General features: G+C 33.1%; 1 protein-coding gene across 1 annotated transcript in view; it reads left to right on the top strand.

The window, feature by feature from the left end:
* Positions 1 to 9533, top strand: part of LOC140044981 (flotillin-2-like) — a 124875-nt gene extending 115342 nt beyond the window's left edge. The window contains exons 6-9 of the mRNA XM_072089702.1: positions 4153 to 4367; positions 4488 to 4671; positions 7094 to 7237; positions 7725 to 9533. Of these exons, the coding sequence (XP_071945803.1) occupies positions 4153 to 4367; positions 4488 to 4671; positions 7094 to 7237; positions 7725 to 7754 (573 nt within the window). The 3' untranslated portion in view covers positions 7755 to 9533. The remainder of the gene's footprint in view (positions 1 to 4152; positions 4368 to 4487; positions 4672 to 7093; positions 7238 to 7724) is intronic.
* Positions 9534 to 25639: the final 16106 nt, after the last annotated feature.

Below are 25639 nucleotides of genomic sequence, written 5' to 3'. Positions count from 1 at the left end.
AAACACACACAAGTCACGTGGTTTGACACCAAGAATTCTTGGTGCATACGATTATCCGGTTGACTAGTTTCAGCTGCATGCGATTGGCTACTCACTCGTACACCGTTTTAATATTCATATTTCAGAATTTCAAAGACTCAACAACTAAGATGATGCGCATGCGCTATGTTACGTTTAGACAATGTGTACTTGGGTACATTTATGAAAGTTTCTGAAGGCTATATATATGCCTAGTAGTCTGGTAAACATTGGATGGGATTTTTTCCCAAGAACATGAAAACTCGTTTTGATATGATAGGCTAGCTTCTCCGCAAATCAAACATTCAATGGATCATTTATTACGCGGAGATAATTTTGATTTAATTCCCACCCAGACCCTGTCCCGTTCTGTGTGGTGGTGTAGCCCTGTTGTGTGCCGGTGGTGGTATGTAGGGCTACTTTATTGGCGTTTTATTTGGCAGGTCATGCGTGCGAGTTGAGTGGGACCTACGAAAGAGGCCTAGGCCAAGGACTAAACAATTAATAAACAAAACAACTTGGCATTACGATTTTATTATTTCAACAGTCTCGATCGTACATTCAGCACTGTACGTACGTCTCGATCTTTTTCATTTTGAAACAAAATGATCATTGGTTGATTCGAAATCCATATTTACATACCGCCCGCCCCATATAGCCAAATACGGTATGATAACCTACGTCATTCTTATCGGATGTTTGCGGTCTGCAAATCGATTTCTATACGTGTTTCACAAGTCTGTATTTTCAGACAAAAATCGCGGTCGAAATAAAAACAAATAAATAAAAAAAAAAGATATACAGACTTGGGAAAAGTCTATGCATTTCTATAAGGTCCCTATATGAACATATTAAAATTCTAGAAAAATCCAGGTAGGGGAAATAGGTTTTTTTAAACAAAATTGCCGCCAATGGCGAAAATGCCTAAAAAAAGGCCAAAAAAACATAAAAGATAGATCTAATTACCACTTTATAACAGTTTTTACAATGGTTTATATATTTCTTTACAGTTTCGAAGATCTGAACTACAATATACACATTATTTTAAGTGCTGTTAATTAGAAAATGGCCGAAAAACAAATGCCAGTGGAGAGGGGTATAGGGATGGGAGATCATATGGGAAGGGTGAGGGGAGTCTGTCCGGCCCCCCATCCCCTCTCCCCAATTGGCTATTTTTGGGAGTATCTGTAGACAATATGATGATATTTCAAAACAATACCCCATTGAGTGCTGTTTCAAGGATTTTCATTTTTAAAAGTGACTAAAACTACCCCCCTTTACCGGTATAATATTGTCAGAACTTCTGGCTTCTGGGTGCGCTCCCATTGATGGCCCAGCAAATTAATGCTACCCGCCCCACCCCCCTCATCGGGAAAATCCTTGCGCCATCACTGGACTACAATCTATTACCGTATTTATTCGGATAAACGCTACATTTAGAAAAATCGAATAAACGCCCCACATAGGACATCATTTGGAATAACCTACACCACTGCACCCCCTCCCCCGCCCCCATCGGACATCATTTTGAATTTATTTCCTCGAATGTACGCCCCGCCCCGCCACATGCATATTATACACGTCAATATTGTATTTTAACACATTTCTATTTTGTAATAGAATTCACTGAATGACATGATGGTGTTGTATTTGTTCATATCTAAAGGGTATTTTTATTTGATTATACATGTTACCACATTACACCCATGTGTAATAATATGTTCTTTCCTCTTAAATTAGTATTCTGTCACGTCACGGTTGCTTCATTCATTGATTTAATACCGAAAGTTCTCGATGGAGGAGCACTGTGAATGCATGTAAAGTCTTTCCTTGGTGTGAAGCTCTGTAAAATTAATTTGCTTTTTATACATGGAATTCAGGGAAGTGATACTACATCCCATCTATTTGGTATAGGAAAAGGTGTTAGTCTTAAAAAGTCATAACACCTGGGCAGTAGTATGTTTACAAACTCTGTAAAACCAAACGTCTCCAAAAAAAAGAAACCATCGCATCAGAGGAATTGGCATTGGTAGCTATATACTGTATGGAGGAATACGTTATGGGAGAAAGTAGCAAAAAGCAAAACAGCACTTGAAATAAAGTCTATTCCCCAGAGGTCCCAACTTGGGAAAGTCCATTCGCAGGAGATTTTGTCGTGAACCACATTCAATTCGTCGGGGCGTCGAAAGTCAACGCGCGGGGAATCGAAAATCAACACGCGTGTCGTTTTACGTCTCTTAATTAACTAAATATGTTACATATATATACAATATTTACACATTAATTTTTACATACATAGGTTTATCCATCAGTATTTTTACATTCTTATTTTTTTTTATACATCCTCAGTACAAAGAATTTTAAAAATATATACTGTATTTTAACTAAAATTCAGTATATAACATAATTTAACTTAATTACATAATGTACAATATTTACACATGATAGTATTGCCCAATAGAATTTACTCATTTTTTTTTAGGCACAGGCCTAGCCTAGGGCTTCTACTTCTAGGCCCTAGCTAGCTACCATTTTTAAACCCAAAAACTATTCCAAATCCGTCTTTCTTATCGCTGGGAAATTCCCCACCAGCGACATCGATCGAGGAGTAGGCCTAGGCTGGAGGCCTAGCGTGCATGCCGGAACGGGTGGATTATTGCTATAAATAACAAGTTTGAACAAAAGAGCTTACGACAATCTTAGGTAAATTTTATTAAACGTAGGCCTACAGTACTTGCTTGGCGAATCCATTTAACATGTTCGTATTATCGGATCGTACAGTAAAACCAAATAAAACACTGCCTCAACAACCTCGTGCGATGTGCGATCAGTTGTTCTTTGCAGCGGATCAACATTGGTAGAGTCCATTAATTATGAGGGTGTTTAAAAATGTAATAACTATTAAAAACGTGTCTCAACCACTGTGTAATCAAAGCGTTTATTTAGTTAAAACTTGGATCCTCCCAAAATTAATAATCGCGTATTCCGGTTACCACGTGATTGATTCACGGTTGGTTGCACACTTCTTTTTTTGTACGTCCGGCGTGTAGTACCGTGTTTATATTATTGTTACGGTTTAACAAAGGCAGTGCATACAAATAAAAATACAATAATAGACCACGGAGACTGCATGAATAAACATTGTTTCAACATCCTACCTCACTTTTGTCTGGTTATTGACTATTGTTGACCTGGGCTGAGCCTGGGTGTAACCGTAAATCAATTTGGCCAAAAATATGGGGAAATTTGAAAATGCGGTAAAAAAAATAAAAATGCGGTAGAAAACGTCGAGATAGCGGTAGCGCGGTAGGTGGGTACTAAAAGCGGTAGACTACCGCGAGTAGCGGTAGACTTGGGACCCCTGATACCCCCAACAACAAATGCTGCAAAATGTCATTTCCTGCGTGTATATTACCACAACCCACAGACTGGGGGATGGAAAGTAACAAATGGCGTGATGTGTCCATTGATGACAAATTTACCACCAGTACCACTGTTTATGACGAATACCACGGCATCAGCACAGGCTTAATTCCTACCTATAGACAGAGGATGATAACTGGACAATGAAAATAAATGGATTAATAGATTGTAAGATTGTATAATTCTATTGTTGTGACAGTACACATGTAAATGAACTGTTTTATTAGACACCGTAATCCTGCATTATAATGCATAGGACTACGTTGTCTATTATTATAACCGTGGTGATATATCTTGATATAATGAGTGTTTGTGCTGCTAAATAGCACTTAAATTAATATGTAAATTGCAGTTTAAATGTTTGACACTAAAGAAATATAAAAAGCATTATAAAAACTGCTATCATTATCAAGTGGTAATTAGATATACAATATATGTTTTTTGTTAATTTTTAGACATTTTTTGCCATCAGCGGCCATTTTGTTAAAAAAACCCTATTTCCCCTACCTGGATTTTTCTAGACTTTTAGTACCGTATGTTCATATAGGGACCTTATAGAAATGCATTGTGGTGAAAAAAATTCTGTTGCAATTTTTTCAACCTTTTACTGATTCTGAGCATATCTTTCCTGTACTATATTTAGTTTACAAACCTTTGAAAACAAAGAGGCAACTCCACTATTTTAACTTTTTTTTCCTAAATTTTTCCCAGAATGCAGAGGCCCAGTTGGCATATGAACTACAAGCAGCTAAAGAAAAGCAGAAGATTCGTAGTGAAGAGGTTGAAATTGAAGTTGTTGAGCGCCGCAAATTAATTGACATTGAATCCCGTGAAATCCAAAGAAAAGAGAAAGAACTAATTGCTACGATCAAAAGACCAGCTGAAGCAGAATCTTACAGAGTAGAAACAATAGCTGATGGTATGAGGTAAGATGCTCAACTTGCTGTTTACCAAGTACCACCTAGGTACATTTTACAAATAGGCTTATTTCCTAGGCCTATATCTACAAAGTATTTAAAGTCACAAATGTTTAACTTTAAACATAGAACACACACAGTATTGGCAGCTAGAGCAGATGCAGAGAAAATTAAGATGTTGGGAGCAGCAGAAGCTTCAGCCATTGAAGCTACTGGTAAAGCAGAAGCAGAAAGGATGAGAATGAAAGCTGCTGCCTACAAGCAATATGGAGATGCTGCAATGATGAGTCTTGTACTAGATTCTCTGCCAAAGGTAACTGAAATTTAAATTCATGTTACCTCCTATATTTTTGTCTGTGATATTTTTGTGCGTTTGACCTATACTTTGTTTCAGTATTTTTATAAAAAATAAAATCAGTGCTTGATCATTTTTAATTTTTTTGGTTGCTCTTGTTAACATTTTATACTGTAGGTCTTGTAAGAAATTGACTAAACATAAATTGGGCATTTTCCCACTCCAATAAAAAAGGAAAATTTGATATCAGAGAGGTTTTGCAACACTACGAATACAAAAACGGATAGGTCACACATTTGTCAAACTTTTGAGCTGATCCCTATTTCATATTCATAAAGCATATTCAAAACGAGTATAGTTTTTGATCTGTTTTGCACATTTTTTATTGAATCAGGAATGATTCTTGATTATAATTTAATTATAGATAATTTATTAAGTAAGTAATTATTTAGTAATTTACTAAAAATGCCATGTCAATTTTGATAAATAGCAGTTTTTAAAGTCCTCACTTGCTTTGATGTTATGCTAGGCCTAGCAGCCAAGCACCAAGCAACACGTACCTGCACTTTGTTCAAATTTACCACAGTGATTTTGGACGGTGCTCTCAATATTTTATTTCCATGCTAAACAGATTTTTTCTGGCTTACGAAAACGAATATGTGTGTATGACATATCCGTTTTAGTTATCGTATTCGTAGCATTGCGAAACCTCCCTCCACACAAAATACTTTTTTTGTTTTTTCCTATACAAGTTAAACTTTGAAATATTTTTATTAATGAACTCTGTCATGTTATCAAGCAGTAGAACAAAAATCAGAGTACTAAATCTTGGTTGAGTCTTTTTTAGAAGTCGGCTATGAAAATGGTTCAATAGCTTAAAATTGACCTGAAATGAACTTTCGATTCTCAAGAAATTCACATGATTGATTGATTGAAATTTATATTTATACTGGGTAACCTCTTCAGTCAAAGACTGGTCTCCCAGAGGGCCCAGTTGGTGATCAGTGGCTGTGATGTACTAATACACCGGGGTAACCCCCTACTCGTCTCGAAAGATGTACTAGGTTCTTTAAAGTGCACACGAGCTAGATGTGTACACTGGACCTACGGTTTATAGTCCTTATCCGAGAAGACTCGTTCTACCACCAGAACCATGGAGTGAGTGAGCCTCGAACCCCTGCCGATGTTATGGCTACGTAATTACGGTTCCACTGTCTTAACCGCTCGACCACACATGTTATTTAAATGTATCAAACTAGTAATATAAGATGATAATAGCCCATACAAATAAAAACAAAATGTATAGTATTTTGAGAAAAAAATGAAATTTTTAGATACCTTGGTAAATTAGCGAAAATTACTCACTCCATTGCAATATTCTATTTCAACGGCCGTCGGAAGCCTCTATATTCACGACGTCACATATACACACGACGATTTCGAGAGCATGTATGCCGCCCGATAGTCAGTGAATGATCGACGGCCTGGAAAGATACGCGAAGCGTTGACACTAAGACTAATTTATTCAATATCTAATGTTGTTGAAATATAGGTCCCTAAAATGTACTTTGTTTGTTCTAAAACCCGAATGTAGAAGGCCTACCTCCCAAACCTTTACTAGGCCTAGGCCCCTAGCGTGCGGAGTCGATCCACCACCCACCCACATGCGAGGCTCCGCTTTATGTGCATTTAAGGACCAAAGCAATAACAAAACCTTGCTGCTCATTGTCAAGCCAAAGTAAAATATGAATAAAATTCGTTTTCGAACTGCCTGGTTCGTGACAAATAAATTATCATCTCATATTACTAATTTAATTCTGCTAAACTAAAAACTAAAGAAACTAACACATTTTAGCAGTATAAATTACCAACGATATACAAAATACACGAACGGGAAATATGGATACGCATCATTGAACACGGCGTTGTATCACGGCAAACGTTGCCAGGCTAACTTTGGTATTGCCAGAAAAAAACGGTTGATTTGAAGATTTTAAATCGTCATTTACTCCATGAATAACCGTTTGTACGGTAATCATTTTATCTAAAAAAATTATAAATACGTTTCTGCAAATGCACAAGCATTTTTTAGAAAATAGTCCATAGATTTCAAGAGTTATAGCCAAAAAATTGCAAATTGTCCATTGGAGGGATAGGACAATGAAAAAAATCGAAAATCCATTTCAGGTCTATTTTAAGGAATAATTAATGGTTAAAATTTGGAAAGCGACTGAGGATTGCTCAAAGAAGAATAATAATAATAATAATTTTGTTACAATTCAGATTTCAATCAACTGTGACAAAAAACTGTTAAAATTAAGTAAGACTAAAAGTTATAAACTATGAAGAAAGATGTATTATGACATGTCTTTAAATGAAGATGACATTTCTTAATAATAAATGAAGGTGTATAATGAATGACTTTGCTGCTGTTTTGTAGATTGCTGCAGAAGTTGCCGCTCCGTTGGCCAAGACTGATGAGATTGTATTGCTTGGTGATGATCGTACAACAACTGAAGTGACCAAGTTACTCAGTCAGTTACCACCAGCTGTTAAAGCATTGACTGGCAGTGACATCAGTAATGTAAGTATTAAATACACTGACTTGAAACAATTCAAATTGATCAACATCAAAATGAATCAATATTTATACTCATTATAACATTCTCTCCCCTTCAAATACATCTTGCTAACAGTACGCTAAAGTGAACTTTTTAAGTCAAAAATTCTTGTCGGTCGTTTTTGTTTAAAATCTAAATGGTCTCCTATATATTGTTGATAATGTTTGATCACTTCCCTTCTCTCAAGCTGTTTTTATAGTATAGACGGTGCCATATAACTCATATTTATTCTCTGTAGTTGTTAGTCTGTCTAGTGGCCAAGGCAAATTTGTGCAAGTTGAAATCTGTAAAACTTTTTATGCCATTCCAATTTGACTTGGGCAGAAGTAGCTGTGTATGCCTCCGTATAGACTGCCTTACATCATTCCTAGTTAATAAAAACAAAATACATTTGAATTTATACATGTAATACAAAGTTGTTACTATGACAATATTTTTTTTTCATCACAGTTACTTCAGAAGATTCCAGGAGCTCACTAAGCATACCACTCGTTTTTAACCCTGCATTTCTAGAATACTGCAAACAATCTTGCTTTATTCAGTCGTCATCATTATTATAATTGTCTAGCAAGTAATTAATTAGTACAAAATTTATTTACAACAAATACCATACATTAACTTGTGTAAAGACAATTCCTCTCAAAAGTTGACATTATAGGAACATCTTCTCCAGTTGTATGATAACTGCTGGTAAGAGTATGAGTATTAATCCACCACTGGTCTGCATTGCAAATGAGCTCACTGTTATTTGAAGATGTAAGCTAGAGCAGTATGACAATCTTCTGGTTTGTCATTTTAACTTAACAGTTATTGCTATTTAATTGTCATTTACATGGTATACTATAACTTTGTAATTTGTAAATATTATAGAAATAAAATACAGAATAATACATTAAGTTTATTCATATGTAATTATGAAATAAAACAAAAAAGAGAGAAACTCTGTTAAAGCCACCCAGGCATAAAGCCAAAATAAGTTTCACTCATCTAATCTTTACTGTTTTATAGTTAGGTATACCTAAACATAATGTATTTTTTTTACCCTTATAAAGAATTTTTAGTATAGTAACTGTCTGAAATTTCTGATATGAATACTTTTGTACTTTGATAAAATTTGTGTTGGAATTGATGGTGGTAGATGGTAATTGATTAGTATACATTATTTTGTTATTTCAAATCACTTAGCTAGTGCAATGATTCAGATACATTGTTTCTTATGTTACTTGTAACTGTATTGAAGTTATGTGATACCAATTAAGTGGAGATGTTATTATGTCCTCCTTTCACAAACAATTGTATATTATATATTTTCATCTCAGGAAGTAAAAAAGAATGGATCTTTTTTACTCAACTTGATTGAACAAATTTTTTATTAACAATGTATTTTACCTGAATATAAATTAAATGAACTAATTTCAAAATATAACCCAGATTTCCAAGATCATTGTCAATCTTGATTTGAAAAAAAATAGTGTAATTATATAGCTAGTGACAGCCATATACATATAAAGGGTTTGGGTTAGGGTCACATGATAAACAGATCAAACTGTGTCAAAATTGTCTCCATTAATGTATGTAAGGTAGAGAATTTTCGTTTTCTTATAATTACAAATATTGAATTGTATATTATTGTACGCGCAATTATTCTTTGACGCAAGTACTTCTGTACACTTTGCACATCAATATTTCACCGTCAAATTTGCAATTAAATTTTTAAAGAAAGAAGAAAACGTTTAGGTTACATGCATTAATGGAGCCAATTTTGACACAATCATGTGACTTTAACCTAATGTCGTAACTCTGATGATTGACTCAAGCCTTGATGGAGCATTCCTGTGTCAACCAAATTATCTAAAACGTATCATACAATGATTTTGTATTCTGTAAACAAGCAAATTGTAAAGTACATCATTAATTACTGCATGTCATGGAAGCATACTGATTGTAATGTAGGAGATATTATATTCAAACATTCATAATATGTTGTTTTTTGTATGCAATTTTGACATGCACAGTTTTTGTTGTACCATATCATTAATGGTGATGAATTATATCAAACGAAAAGGCACTCTAATTGTATTTATTATCATTGATTGATGGTATGTGGAGTGGAGACCTACAGTACATTTAAATATACACTAATACATACTAAGTGATATTACTATCGTTATTATTATTTTAATATTATATTGTACTGTATATACTTCAAGTTAATTTGTTTCTGTCATTGGCATAATAAAAGCCATAGTGTTGTAGTTATGTGTTTTGTTTTGTTTGCACCTTAATTATTTTCATCTTAATTATTTTCTACTAGATGGTTCGCTCGCGTACAATCTAGGTCGTGCCCACAGATGGTTCTCGAAAGCGTAAAAAAACTGACGATTTCAAATGTATGTACCGCAGGACTATAATACTTGTCGTTTACAGGAGGAACGAATAGACACAGTGATTTATGTAGTCATAGTACGGGTTGTCTTCCAGCTTGATATTTGTGCCAAAATAGATTTTTTAGCTAATTTTGTTATTCTTGAGATGCTGAATCCAAAAAAGTTAGGTGTCATTTTTTTCGACCTCTCCTTCAGCCGCTAACTAAAGTTGGTCATCCATGGTATCATTGAAAGGGGATTTAATACTGATCATTTTATTTCTACCCATTACACCCATACCAATAAACGCATAGTATACACATGCAATTTCACCAAATACTGTACTGTTTGGTATCGTTAGATAGATTTTTTTATTATGAATACAGTTTTATTAATGAATAAGTATGGTACTGGATTACACTTAACTTCAATGTCAAGTTTCAGAGTTATTTAAAATCAAAATAACTATAGTCCGTGAACAAAGGTGAAATAAACTGTTGTCAAATCACAGCTTTGTTTTGTTTCGTTGGATAGCTTTTTAAATTCTGAAGCTGTCCAGGTCAGAATGTCCTTCTAAAACTTTTTACCCGAGTCATTATCATTCCGAGAACCATCCTCTACACTTCGTAGAGGGGGAGCGAGCGAAGCGAGCTCACCCCCTAGTAATATCAAATGCAAACATTCTGTTTGCTGCACATTATCTGACATTCAAAGAGAAAGGCATGCCAATTAACATTTGCATTATACACAGATGGCTTTATATTGTGTGGTACCCGCTTTGACAAAATGACACTGTTATGCAAATGATACTATGACCCGTAGCATTTTCTTCTATATATAAATTTACGTAAGGGCAAAATTCGGTAAATCGCGCCTTACTTCTAGAATTTTTACTCGATGGTATATAAAGTTGGTTCGTACTTTCGGTACTGATTTTAACCACCTGATGTAACCCTGTTTACTAATTAAATTAAGTTAGATAATTAGTTATTGACGATTAAAACGAATTTAGGTTCAACGATTTGCCCCAAATAGGGGTGTTTTCCGATCGTGGTATACACTGTCTAATGGATGTCCATCTTGAAAAATACCCGCCACAAAAATGCGAGGAGGCTTCGCATTTTCCTATCTCCTCCTACGATAATTGTTTTTAATAGCTGAAAACCGGTTGAACAGTTCGAGTACAGCATCATAATGTTGAAGACAGGCCGATTTTCTTTAAAAACAACATTCCAAATTATTTGGTTTAACCATACAGGTATAGATTTAGATTTATGGGCCCCCTTGGAGAATAAACATAAATAGTATTGCAATGCTGTACAATACTGTTAAGGTATTAACCACTTTTGATCGCAATTTGAATCGCAAATTTCTTACTGTGAGTGTTGGTACTGTTAGATGTAATATAAAAATATATACAAATAAACTTTATTACTGTGAGTGTGGGTAGGCCCTACTGTTAGATTATAAACATATAATATACAAATAAACATTCCAAATTATTTGGTTTAACCATAGAGGTATAGATTTAGATTTAGATTTATGGGCCCCCTTGGAGAATAAACATAAATAGTATTGCAATGCTGTACAATACTGTTAAGGTATTAACCACTTTTGATCGCAATTTGAATCGCAAATTTCTTACTGTGAGTGTTGGTACTGTTAGATGTAATATAAAAATATATACAAATAAACTTTATTACTGTGAGTGTGGGTAGGCCCTACTGTTAGATTATAAACATATAATATACAAATAAATAAACGTTATTACTGACAGTTGCTTCTCAACGTTTGTATTAATTAATAATTTAAAAATATATAAACGTCGTAGTGGTGTATCGTTACATGTACTTTACTATTTCAATCGACTATGACAGTGAGAGTTTTAACAAAGTACCGTATTAAATCGTAAATGTTTTACTGTATTTAGTGGTATATTATTTATAGGCCTATAAAACATTAAAAACAATATTTCGTTACTGAGTGGATAAGAATATATTTTAAAATGTTTCCTCTTTGTACCTATCTTCTTCCCCCATCCCTCAACCCTTAATGTTACATACAAAACACAAATTGGGTTTGTTTAAATGAGTCCAAATAAAAAAATTTGACTCATTTTGTTTCTCTCTCGGAAGTAATTCCCAGGGTGCTAATTTTGGTTGACTACATAAATCATTGTGTATATTTATTCGTTTCTGTAAACGACAATGTATTATAGTCCTGCGGTACGTACATTTGAAATCTCCATTTTTTTCTCGCTGGAAATACTGTGTATTCGAGAACCATCTGTGGGCACGACCTAGATGGTACGCGAGCGAAGCGAGCGTGCCATTTAGTTTTACGAAATTTGCACTACTGTACTACAAATAAAATGATTTCGGTCGGTTACCATTATTGAAATGCTTTTGATATTCGTAAAACTAAACCTAATAACCTGTTTCACAGTGTCTTAGATGATTAATAGCGTTTTACGTATAGTGTTTGTTGTAGATATGAAAAGTGGTAAAAAAGAACAATTAAATGCTTGGTAAATTGTAGCAGTCCGATGAAATCTACTAAAAATTGAATAATTGTGTTATAAATATAATACAATATTGTGTGTATAAATGTGGATGGGCGTTTATTAGATGGTATTTGGGTGGGGGAGGGGGGAGTTTTATTGGGGAGGTGTTCTGGGCGTTTATTCAAATATATACCATCCTAATTGGTATAATTAATACATTATTCCGCGACACAGTGAGCCGTTTTGGCCTAAGAAGGAAGACGTTTTAGACGGCTTGCAACATGGGCAGGAATATCCCAGGCTCCTAACGGGACACAGATAGCGCACAGTATACAAAGTCCTAACTCGGCTATCGGGGGAAGCCGATCACTCCGGCCGCGCTTCACTCCGGCCGCCGTATCAGTTTAGCGCGATGTTATGCACTCCGGCCGCTATTCAATTCGACTTCCTGTACAAAGGGGCCGTTAGTATATGGAGCGCCCATATCTACGTTTTCTATACTGTTCAGTGTTATAACAAATTCTTGGTGACCAAAAGAATTTTAAACAAAAAAAGAATTTAAATGGAACTACGGTAGTTGAATATTTATTAGCAAGAATTTTACTTTTTTCATTAACATTCAAAGAAGTTGGAACTGCTTTTTCTTTCAAACTAAACTTAACTTTTTCCTTTCAAATAATCAAATACCCGTATAATTAATGCTTGAATAACAATATTAAATTTTTTTCTATGTACATTTTATAGCTTTACATTAACATTAAAAATGCATTCGATTTCAAACAAAAGCTCTTAGCATCAGTTCGCTCGATGTAATTTTATATAATTATTTCCCACAATTTATTCTTATGTTTTATGAATATATTTAATTGGATCTTTATGTACTACTATACCTTCACACACGCGGTCCGAAAATAAACAAAAAACCAAAATGGCTATCGCCATCAAGCACCAGCGGCCAACTTAGTTGTTACAACTCCCTGGTAGAATACAACCATGCAGGGAAGTTGAAAGGTGATTGGCACACCTTACCTTGAACCCGGAAATTACTTCTACCGCGCGTAGAGTTAAAATTTACCGATTGAAATCAGAAATGTTCTTATTAAAACCCTTTATAATATCTTCCTAAGATAGAAATATGGAACAATATCGTAATAGTGGAAACTAATGTTATCAAATCTACGTGTCGCGGTACATCTGATTAGAGCTATATTTCCTATACCATCCTGGCTAGTTGAGAATTCTCAACTATTTTATGTTTTTTTCTACCTTTCTGGAAAATGATATAATCCAAATTGTATTAATACTACCAGTAATAAATATTTAGAAACACTTGCATACCTTCACTAATTTTAGTTGTTTGTAGTTTAAGACAATCTTAGTGATATTTAAATGAAAACAATACGATAAAAACTATTGTGTCTGTATTTTACAAGACTATGAATTCCGTATAACGTGCATTGTGGGTACTTCAATTTTTATAGAAAAGCTAGGGAATCCTAATTTAGTAGGCAACATATGGGGGCGGGGCAACCAAACTTGCTTATCAAATCAAAGCACAGTAAAGCAAAGGATAAAATTAATGTACGATCCAGTTTACCACTGTTCTCGACTATAGTCATTTTGGTATACTTGAGCACAGTGATAAAGAATAGGATAAACTTAACAATATACAACAAATAGCATTAATGTACGATCCAGTTTAACACTGTTCTCAACTATAGTCATTTTGGATACTTGAGAACAGTGATAAAGAATAGGATAAACTTAACATTATACAACAAATAAAATTAATGTATGATCCCGTTTAACACTGTTCTCAACTATAGTCATTTTGGTATACTTGAGCACAGTGATAAAGAATAGGATAAACTTAACAATATACAACACATAACATTAATGTACGATGTAGTTAAACACTGTTCTCAACTATAGTCATTTTAGTATACTTGAGCACAGTGATAAAGAATAGGATAAACTTAACAATATACAACATATAACATTAATGTACGATTCCGTTTAACACTGTTCTCAACTATAGTCATTTTGGTATACTTGAGCACAGTGATAAAGAATAGGATAAACTTAACAATATACAACACATAACATTAATGTACGATGTAGTTAAACACTGTTCTCAACTATAGTCATTTTAGTATACTTGAGCACAGTGATAAAGAATAGGATAAACTTAACAATATACAACATATAACATTAATGTACGATTCCGTTTAACACTGTTCTCAACTATAGTCATTTTGGTATACTTGAGCACAGTGATAAAGAATAGGATAAACTTAATAATATACAACAAATAACATTAATGTACGATCCAGTTTAACACTGTTCTCAACTATAGTCATTTTGGTATACTTAAGCACAGTGATAAAGAATAGGATAAACTTAATAATATACAACAAAAAACATTAAGGTATGATCCAGTTTAACACTGTTCTCAACTATAGTCATTTTGGTATACTTGAGCACAGTGATAAAGAATAGGATAAACTTAATAATATACAACAAATAGCATTAAGGTATGATCCCGTTTAACACTGTTCTCGACTATAGTCATTTTGGTATACTTGAGCACAGTGATAAAGAATAGGATAAACTTAATAATATACAACAAAAAACATTAATGTACGATCCCGTTTAACACTGTTCTCAACTATGGTCATTTTGGTTTACTTAAGCACAGTGATAAAGAATAGGATAAACTTAACAATATACAACAAATAGCATTAAGGTATGATCCCGTTTAACACTGTTCTCGACTATAGTCATTTTGGTATACTTGAGCACAGTGATAAAGAATAGGATAAACTTAATAATATACAACAAAAAACATTAATGTACGATCCCGTTTAACACTGTTCTCAACTATAGTCATTTTGGTATACTTAAGCACAGTGATAAAGAATAGGATAAACTTAATAATATACAACAAATAGCATTAATGTATGATCCAGTTTAACACTGTTCTCAACTATAGTCATTTTGGTATACTTGAGAACAGTGATAAAGAATAGGATAAACTTAACAATATACAACAAAAAACATTAATGTACGATCCAGTTTAACACTGTTCTCAACTATAGTCATTTTGGTATACTTGAGCACAGTGATAAAGAATAGGATAAACTTAAAAATATACAACAAAAAACATTAATGTACGATCCAGTTTAACACTGTTCTCAACTATAGTCATTTTGGTATACTTGAGAACAGTGATAAAGAATAGGATAAACTTAACAATATACAACAAAAAACATTAATGTACGATCCAGTTTAACACTGTTCTCAACTATAGTCATTTTGGTATACTTGAGAACAGTGATAAAGAATAGGATAAACTTAACAATATACAACAAAAAACGTACATTAATGTACGATCCCGTTTAACACTGTTCTCGACTATAGTCATTTTGGTATACTTGAGCACAGTGATAAAGAATAGGATAAACTTAACAATATACAACAAATAACATTAATGTACGATCCCGTTTAACACTGTTCTCGACTATAGTCATTTTGGTATACTTGAGCACAGTGATAAAGAATAGGATAAACTTAACAATATACAACAAATAGCATTAATGTACGATCCAGTTTAACACTGTTCTCAACTATAGTCATTTTGGATACTTGAGAACAGTGATAAAGAATATGATAAACTTAACATTATACAACAAATAACATTAATGTATGATCCCGTTTAACACTGTTCTCGACTATAGTCATTTTGGTATACTTGAGCACAGTGATAAAGAATAGGATAAACTTAACAATATACAACAAATAACATTAATGTGTACGATCCAGTTTAACCCTGTTCTAAACTATAGTCATTTTGGTATACTTGAGCACAGTGATAAAGAATAGGATAAACTTAACAATATACAACAAATAACATTAATGTACGATCCAGTTTAACACTGTTCTCAACTATAGTCATTTTGGTATATTTGAGCACAGTGATAAAGAATAGGATAAACTTCGAATAAACAGCAAATAACATTAATGTAAGATGCCGTTTAATACTGTTTTAAACTATAGTCATTTGAGTATAATTAATCACAGATAAAGAATAAGATCAACTTTAATACTATTTATTAAATAAAAAAAACTAATTCTATATTAACACATATTATTTACATATACTTTCACTGCTGATTTCTAGTATAAACAGGCCATAGGCCTATACATGGCTGCAGTCGCGTGCTCAAATTTGAGTTGGTGTTTACCGACCGACCGATCGACATAGTGAGCTGTAGAGTCGCGTTTGCACGCTACTAAAAAGTTCACAAAAACCGTAGGACGGGCACAGGGAAGTTTGTTCGAAACTCCAACCCCTCCCCTGGCTATGCGTTTAGATTTTTCATGCCTCCTTTACAAACCAAGATTATTAGAATACTATTAGGAGGATCAAACACAATTCTTGTTGCCAGATTTCATTGACATTACAGGTATGAAGTCTATCAATATACAGTACCGCTTAATACAATACTTGTTGAGGCCTATCCATCTATACATTTTAGTGTTATTCCACTTTAAAAAAGTCGATTTATATCAATACTCATCAACATACGATATAACGATAGAATTTATTGCAACTTGTCCATGTCGTATTCATCTACAAATAAAGTGTCTATTACCGTACTTTTATAAATCTATTTATATCAATACCTATCAACGTATGTACGTGTGCATATTATATATACAAAAATATATACATCAACATAAATGTCATATCATCTACAGTCATTAGTGTTATTTCACTTTTAATATTAGTAAATCCAAAGGCAAAATACTGAAATAATAACAATGCTGTGGTCTCAATGGAGATACAAAAAAAGAAGCGAAAAGCTAAATCAAAACGATAAAGTAAAACAGCCAGAAAAGTTAGCAGAGTTTTCGGGCAACACTAGCCCTTCATCAGTGCAAGTGAGGGTACTTGTACAAGATAGTGTTATTTAACGTTTAGTCGATTTATATCAATACACTCATCAACATATGTACGTGCAATTCACGTCTACAATCAATAGTGTTAATTCCTCTTTTAAAAGTCGATTTATATCAATATACTCATCAACATATGTACGTGTCCACGTCATATTCATCTATAAATATTAGTGTTATTTCACTTTTAAAAGTCGATTTATCAATATACTCATCAATAAATGTACTTGTCCACGTCATATTCATTTACAAATCAGTGTTATTTCACTTTTCGAAGTCAATTATATCAATATAGGCCTACTCATCAACATATGTACGTGCAATTCACGTCATATTCATATATGATCAATAGTGTACAACTAATAGGATTATTTCACTTTTAAAAGTCGATTTATATCAATATACTCATCAATAAATGTACTTGTCCACGTCATATTCATCTACAATCAATAGTGTTATTTCACTTTTAAAAGTCGATTTATATCAATATACTCATCAACATTATGTACCGTACGTGTCCACGTCATATTCATCTACAAATATTAGTGTTATTTCACTTTTAAAAGTCGATTTATATCAATATACTCATCAACATATGTAAATCGTGTCCAAGTCATATTCATCTACAAATATTAGTGTTAATTTGACTTTTAAAAGTCGATTTATATCAATATACTAATCAATATATGTACGTGTCCACGTCATATTCATCTACAAATATTAATGTTATTTCACTTTTCAAAGTCGATTTATATAAATATACTACTCATCAACATTATGTACGTGCAATTCACGTCATATTTATCTACAATCATTTGTGTTAATTCCACTTTTAAAAGTCAATTTATATCAATTACTTATGAACATATGTATGTGTCCGCGTCATTCATCTACAAATATTATAGTGTTATTATGTTTTTCATATTATCACTGTGCTCAAGTATATGAAAATGACTATAGTTGAGAACAGTGTTAAACAGAATCGTGTACATTAATGTTATTTGTTGTATATTGTGCTCAAGTATACCAAAATGACTATAGTTGAGAACAGTGGTAAACGGGATCGTACATTAATGTTTTTTGTTGTATATTGTTAAGTTTATCCTATTCTTTATCACTGTGCTCAAGTATACCAAAATGACTATAGTTGAGAACAGTGGTAAACTGGATCGTACATTAATGTTATTTGTTGTATATTATTAAGTTTATCCTATTCTTTATCACTGTGCTCAAGTATACCAAAATGACTATAGTTGAGAACAGTGTTAAACGGGATCGTACATTAATGTTTTTTGTTGTATATTGTTAAGTTTATCCTATTCTTTATCACTGTGCTCAAGTATACCAAAATGACTATAGTCGAGAACAGTGTTAAACGGGATCGTACATTAATGTACGTTTTTTGTTGTATATTGTTAAGTTTATCCTATTCTTTATCACTGTTCTCAAGTATACCAAAATAACTATAGTTGAGAACAGTATTAAACTGGATCGTACATTAATGTTTTTTGTTGTATATTTTTAAGTTTATCCTATTCTTTATCACTGTGCTCAAGTATACCAAAATGACTATAGTTGAGAACAGTGTTAAACTGGATCGTACATTAATGTTTTTTGTTGTATATTGTTAAGTTTATCCTATTCTTTATCACTGTTCTCAAGTATACCAAAATAACTATAGTTGAGAACAGTGTTAAACTGGATCGTACATTAATGTTTTTGTTGTATATTTTTAAGTTTATCCTATTCTTTATCACTGTGCTCAAGTATACCAAAATGACTATAGTTGAGAACAGTGTTAAACGGGATCGTACATTAATGTTTTTTGTTGTATATTATTAAGTTTATCCTATTCTTTATCACTGTTCTCAAGTATACCAAAATGACTATAGTTGAGAACAGTGTTAAACTGGATCGTACATTAATGTTTTTTGTTGTATATTGTTAAGTTTATCCTATTCTTTATAACTGTTCTCAAGTATACCAAAATGACTATAGTTGAGAACAGTGTTAAACTGGATCGTACATTAATGTTTTTTTGTTGTATATTGTTAAGTTTATCCTATTCTTTATCACTGTGCTCAAGTATACCAAAATGACTATAGTTGAGAACAGTGTTAAACGGGATCGTACATTGTTGTTGTATATTGTTAAGTTTATCCTATTCTTTATCACTGTGCTCAAGTATACCAAAATGACTATAGTTGAGAACAGTGTTAAACGGGATCGTACATTAATGTTATTTGTTGTATATTGTTAAGTTTATCCTATTCTTTATCAATGTGCTCAAGTATACCAAAATGACTATAGTTGAGAACAGTGTTAAACTACATCGTACATTAATGTTATTTGTTGTATATTGTTAAGTGTATTCTTTATTCTTATTAATTGTACTAAATTATTAAAAGAAACAGTAGTAAGCATAACATTTCCCCACTCCTACATTAGCATGGTAGGACATTGTAATGGTCGCAGGTGGCTCAACTTTATTACTGCAATGGGATGGACATGGTCCTACTACCACCTTACCATCCAATAGGATTCCAGTAAATTTCCTTTACTACCAATCATAATTCAGTAATTAAATGACCCCTTAAGTTAACAAGGAAATCAGCCTATCCCATTATACCGGTAGACTTCGTCGTTACAGGCGTACTGCGGTAATAGTTGAGAATTCTCAACTAGCCAATTTGGTATATTTTATATACCTGCTGATTAGTAATTCGTTCGAACGGAATATTCACTCATTAGTTGAGGGCGCAATTTACCAAATTTTTGACACTACACCGTGTCGGTGTTCGTTGTTCTTATTAAAGTTGTTTGGTAAGTGTATTATTATTATTGTTATTATTAGTGTTATTGTTATGAAACTATTAACGAATTAAATGTCACAGCATAGTAGCCTAGGTGTTAATTTTTTTTTATTCAACTTCTCACAAGCTCTGTTAGTGAAGGATCTGGACCAATAGGTGGTAAACACCTCTAAAATGGTCCAGTCCCAACTGCACAGTGGCTGTGTTTGTGTGGACTAGTACACCGGGGTAAACCCCTACTCGTCTCGAAAGATGTACTAAGTTCTTTAAAGTGCACATGAGCTATGTGTACGCTGGACCTACGGTTTATAGTCCTTATCCGAGAAGCTTTAGTATTTAAGGCCGGCCGACAGTATTACGAATTTGCAAACTCGACTATAATTTATAGGTCCCAGTTGCTGGACCCAAAAAAACGTCTGGGAAAAGAGAGTCTATGAGGGCTCACGGTTGAACGATTTTGGATTCTTGCCCTTTGATTGGTTAACGCGAATCAACAGATTGTGAAAGAATTTTCACTTGTACCACACACGTTGTCGCTAGAGAGGGTATTCAGTTGCATGCCTACAACAGTTCAGGTTGAGGTCACACACAAACAGGCTACAGCACATTAAAGTTCAAAATTGACCATTTTTAAATGCCATTTTTGAATTAGTAGATTAATATTTGTTGGCAAATAATACATTGTTGGAAAGGTATGTCTTCTTTCAAATGATGTGTATACAATTAACTAGTGAAAAATGGGCATGTGATTCATAATTAAAGATCTGTGATTTGTATGTATCTTTGCGATTAAAAAATTAATATGTCGAGCGCCATTTTTTGTAAGAAATATTTCTTGTTTATTAGTGCCTGCGTGTGCGTGTTATGCCCAACTCAAGCTCGACAGTATAGACCTGTTGTTTATTTGGCTAGTAGTAACAGTTTACTTACAGGCCTATGTCTAAAAAATTATAACAATAAACAATAATAATTGAGTTAGATAATGAAAATAACCGTAATCGCTAACCATTTTGTTTGTTTATTTGATAGAATCTTGATTAATTCGTATGCGTTCAAGGACACAAGTATGGAAAATAGAAATCTTATTCGATTATATTTCCATTTTGGTTTAAATTATGAAGAGATAATTGAACGCATGTTTATGGAACATGACGTCCTGTTTAGATGTTGCGATGTTTATTGAGGATCAAATAAATGCATCAGGTCAATTACACGGGTACAGATGGATGCACATGCGATGTAAACAAAATGGCTTAAACGTTGACAAGGAGACGGTCCGTATCATTTTGGGTGTTTTAGATCCGGATGGAGTTGCTCGAGAAGAAAACGACTACAGAGGCGACGTTATTTGGTACCAGGCTTGAACTTCATGTGGCATATAGACTCGTATGATAAACTGAAACCTTATGGTATATGCATCAATGGACCTTTTGGCTCATGCAATTATTTTTGGCCAACACAATTGTAAACAACGTTCCTGTCTATTCTGTTTTATTGTAAAATCATTAAGTTGTAATGACAAAACAGTAAAGCAATCAGTTTATATTTTTATGTTTAAATAAAGCAGGCAAATTTAAAATGATTATTGGACTATTTCTTTTCCAACATCCTAATGTGTAGGCCTACGGTAAATTGAATCCACAGATGGTTCTCGAATAACAGTTTCAGCGTAAAAAACTGCCCGATTTCAAATGTACGTACCGCAGGCCTAATAGTACATTGTCGTTTACAGAAACGAATAAATAGACACGATGATTTATGTAAAATTAGCACCCTGGGAATTAGGCCTTGTCTTAAAAAAATGACTCATTTAAACAAACCCAATTTGTGTTTTGTATATAACATTAGAGTTGAGGGATGGGGAAGAGGATGGGAAGAACAATTTTAAAATATATTCTCTATCCACTTAGTAACGAAATATTGTGTTAAATGTTGTATAGGCCTATTAATAATATACCACTAAACACAGTAAAACATTTACGATTTATACTACTTTTTTAAAACTGTCCCTGTTATAGTCGATTGAAATAGTAAAGTCCATGTAACGACACCACTACGACGTTTATATTTTTTATAATTATTAATTAATACAAACGTTGAGAAGCAACTGTCAGTAATCTACCCACAGTCACACAGTAATAAATGTTCTTTGTATATTTTGTTTATATATCTAACAGTAACCACATTCACAGTAAGACAATTTCTATTCAAATGGCGACCAAAAGTGGTTAATACATACAGTATTTACAATATTGTAAAAGTATTGCAATACTATATATAAGTTTTATAAATTTATCGACTTGTGTTAAACCAAGGGCTCATAAATTTACCTACAAACTGTGAGATTGGAATGTTCCATTCATCGCAAATCAATACATTTGCATAAAGGTATATCAAATCTATCAAAATAGTATTTTTTAAAGAAAATCGGCCTGTCTTCAACATTATGATACTGTACTCGAGCTGTTCAACAGTTTATCAGCTATTAACAACAATTATCGTAGGAGGAGATAGGAAAATGCGAAGTATCCTCGTATTATTGTGTGCAGGTATTTTTTCATGAGCACATCCATTAGACAGTGTATACCACGATCGGAAACACCCCTATTTGGGGCAAATCGTTGAACCTAAATTCGTTTTAATTGTCAATAACTAATTATCTAACTAAATTTAATTAGTAAACAGGGTTACATCAGGTGGTTAAAATCAGTACCCAGATTCTACCCAACTTTATATACCATCGAGTAAACATTCTAGAAATAACACGCGATTTACCGAATTTTGCCCTTACGTAAATTTATATATAGATTAGTATGAATTTAATTTCTGTAGTGGTTCTTGGTACATTCAATTTTTTTTAAATATATATTTTTAAAACTGTAATGTTGCATCCATTCAATAATTAAATGTAACTGTCTATTATATTACTGTATGTGTGACTTATTTCTACCAAAACAACAAATATGAGGGCGTTTTAACGCTTTAATTGCGGTATAACAAAGGTACTCCGAACGTCATAAAGCCGTAGTTAGAGAATCACGATGTTGTAATTATGACGCCTATACATTTTTATGGGGTTAGGAATCTATTGGTTTCTGCCCTCAGCATCATTATCATTTTGATTGTTAAAACTATCTGTCAACAATGTAAAGATATAAACTGTAAAAATGCAATAAATTCATACCAATGTGTACACAAGAAATGATAACGGTAGAATCACATAAAATAAAAACTGATGACACCAAAAGTAATGGTACTTGATTACTAGATTAAAAAAACATTGAAAGTGGTTCAGCATTAGCAATATAAAGCAGTTAATGAAACGATTCTAGAGTTTTGAAAAATAAAAAGTTTGATATTCTACTCATACTGGAATGAGAAACTTTTAAGGAAATCAATGGAAACAATACACAGAAACGTGGAATTGACACATCTAGAAAGAAAGATATACGACCAAATCTACGTCTTTTCGACGAATCAAAATTGTGTTTATACATTGCCCATAAACATAAAAACCACATTTTAATTTTGTTTTTACTGTATATATAAATTATTTTGAATTAAGAAAAGTAGTACTAGGAGAATGTTAGGATGGCCACCAGAGCAAGTTTTAAAAACGTTTGTAATCAGACACAAACGGTATGTCAAAGATTTATCCATGAGATTAACATCAATTCTCAACGATTCTTTCGTGCATCAGAACATCTAAAAAATCATCATCTCTACCGTCTATCGTATAAGGACCATATGTTTACCAAAGCTAATACTTTTTAAATGCGTCAGCTTTCCCACTCGTGAACTTGCTACGTTGGACCTCATCTTGACGAACCTTGAAACTAAATACCACTCACCCGAAGCAATGTCTTCTATTGGTTATAGCGACCATGTTTGTAGTTTATAGAAACCTAAAGATCAAGTTACCAGAAATATTGTAAAATCTACTGGTGTTCCCCTTCTATGACATCATAATATCGGAGCGTTTGCCACCTGGCTTCAATCTCAGAATTGGAATGACATTTATTGCTGCATCTCTACACAGAGTAAAATTGACGTTTTTTTAATTCCAAATTGAACTCTGCTATCGATGTGTTTTTTTTTGCTTTAAAAAATATTAAAATCCACAACACTGACAGACCATGGTTAGTCCAGCATATCAGACAATTTATTTCTGATCGCCAAAAAGCATTCAAATCCCATGATTTATCACATTGGAAAGTTTGTTAAGTTTTAGTTAAAAGGGAAATTGCCAAAACCAAGGTTAAATTTAATGTTGATAGAGTAAGACAGTAGTAGATGTAGGACTTCAGTCCAAAAAGGAATGTCATACCCCCAGGGCATATTTCATATTTCTATTGTTTAATTTCCAGGTATTGTATTAATAATTAGTGAAAGGTCATTCTTTAAACCAGACCCGAAAGGAATGTCATATCCCCAGGGTATATATTATATTTTCTATTGTTTAATTTCCTGTTATTGTAATATTAATTAGTGAAAGGTCATTCTTTGTTCATTAGGAGAACGAGCCCTATTTAGCGTGAGCTTTTGCCTCTGGCATCTTACTTGTTTATTTTTGCCTAAAGCCAGTCATTAATGTCTTAGTCAATTAATAAATCACGTAACACCTTGTTCATCTTCCAGGCTCAGCCTTCCTTGCTTCTGATTGGCTGCAATGCACAGCCTATTTTGGAATTGGTCACTCATTGTATTTAGAAACCACCATTTTACCATGGGTACATTTTTTGAACACAAAATTAAAGAATGCAAGTGGTTAGCAAGGTCAGTTCTAATCTAACAGCAGGGAGCCAAAGAATGAACTGTAGAGATGAGTTTAAATTAAAAATTTATGTTTTGTGCACACAGACTAAAATCGCTGGAAAAGCAAAAACTTTTGTTTTGAAATTAAAACTATATTTATAAACTATTTCATGTTCTTCAGCTGAGATCTCAAAATGATCTCTATGGATTTGCCACCCCTCTAATGTTAAATATATAGGCCTATAATAAATAGTACAGTAATACTATTTCAAATTATAAGCAAACAATTAAATACCGTATTTTATAATCATGTGTTATATAATAGTTCCTTTATGTCTCAATTATAAACCCCTTTTCTTGAGTATACCCCAATTGTATGCACATTTATGGAGGAAATATATATTTATGTTTTCCTCAAATACATAGTTCAGTTTTTATTACACATTAATGTGACATTTGTTTGTCTAAGTTGTGTGAAGTAATGATACCAAAAATGATAACTCTTAATTTGTAACTCCTGAATTGTAATCAATAGATTAGGTCTAAGTACAATTTCTCAAAGAGGTAGCACAATTTCCCGAATGGGTAGCACAATTTCTCAAAGAGGTAGCACAATTTCCTGAATGGTTAGCACAATTATTTCTCAAAAAGGTAGTACAATTTCCTGAATTTTGCATATTGCACAATTTCTCAAAGAGGAGCACAATTTTTTTAATGGATTGCACACTTTCTCAAATGTAGGTAGCACAATATTTCGTGATTGTATGACCACAATTGTACTTGGAAGGTTTTAAACTATATTTAAAAAAATCACAGTGTGCAGAGGTTAGAAGGGTTGGAGGCTAAGTGATCTGCTGGGGTTAGTATCAATGACCACATGATTAATGTGAACTGGGGGTATGTTTTAACTGCATTTGAAAACCGTCATAGAGCCGGGGTTTGCAATAGAATTTGTACCAGGAAGTTTAA

The sequence above is a fragment of the Antedon mediterranea genome, chromosome 3 (genome assembly GCF_964355755.1).
Source record: "Antedon mediterranea chromosome 3, ecAntMedi1.1, whole genome shotgun sequence".
Lineage (NCBI taxonomy): Eukaryota > Metazoa > Echinodermata > Crinoidea > Comatulida > Antedonidae > Antedon > Antedon mediterranea.
This window is presented reverse-complemented; position numbering and strand designations above follow the sequence as displayed.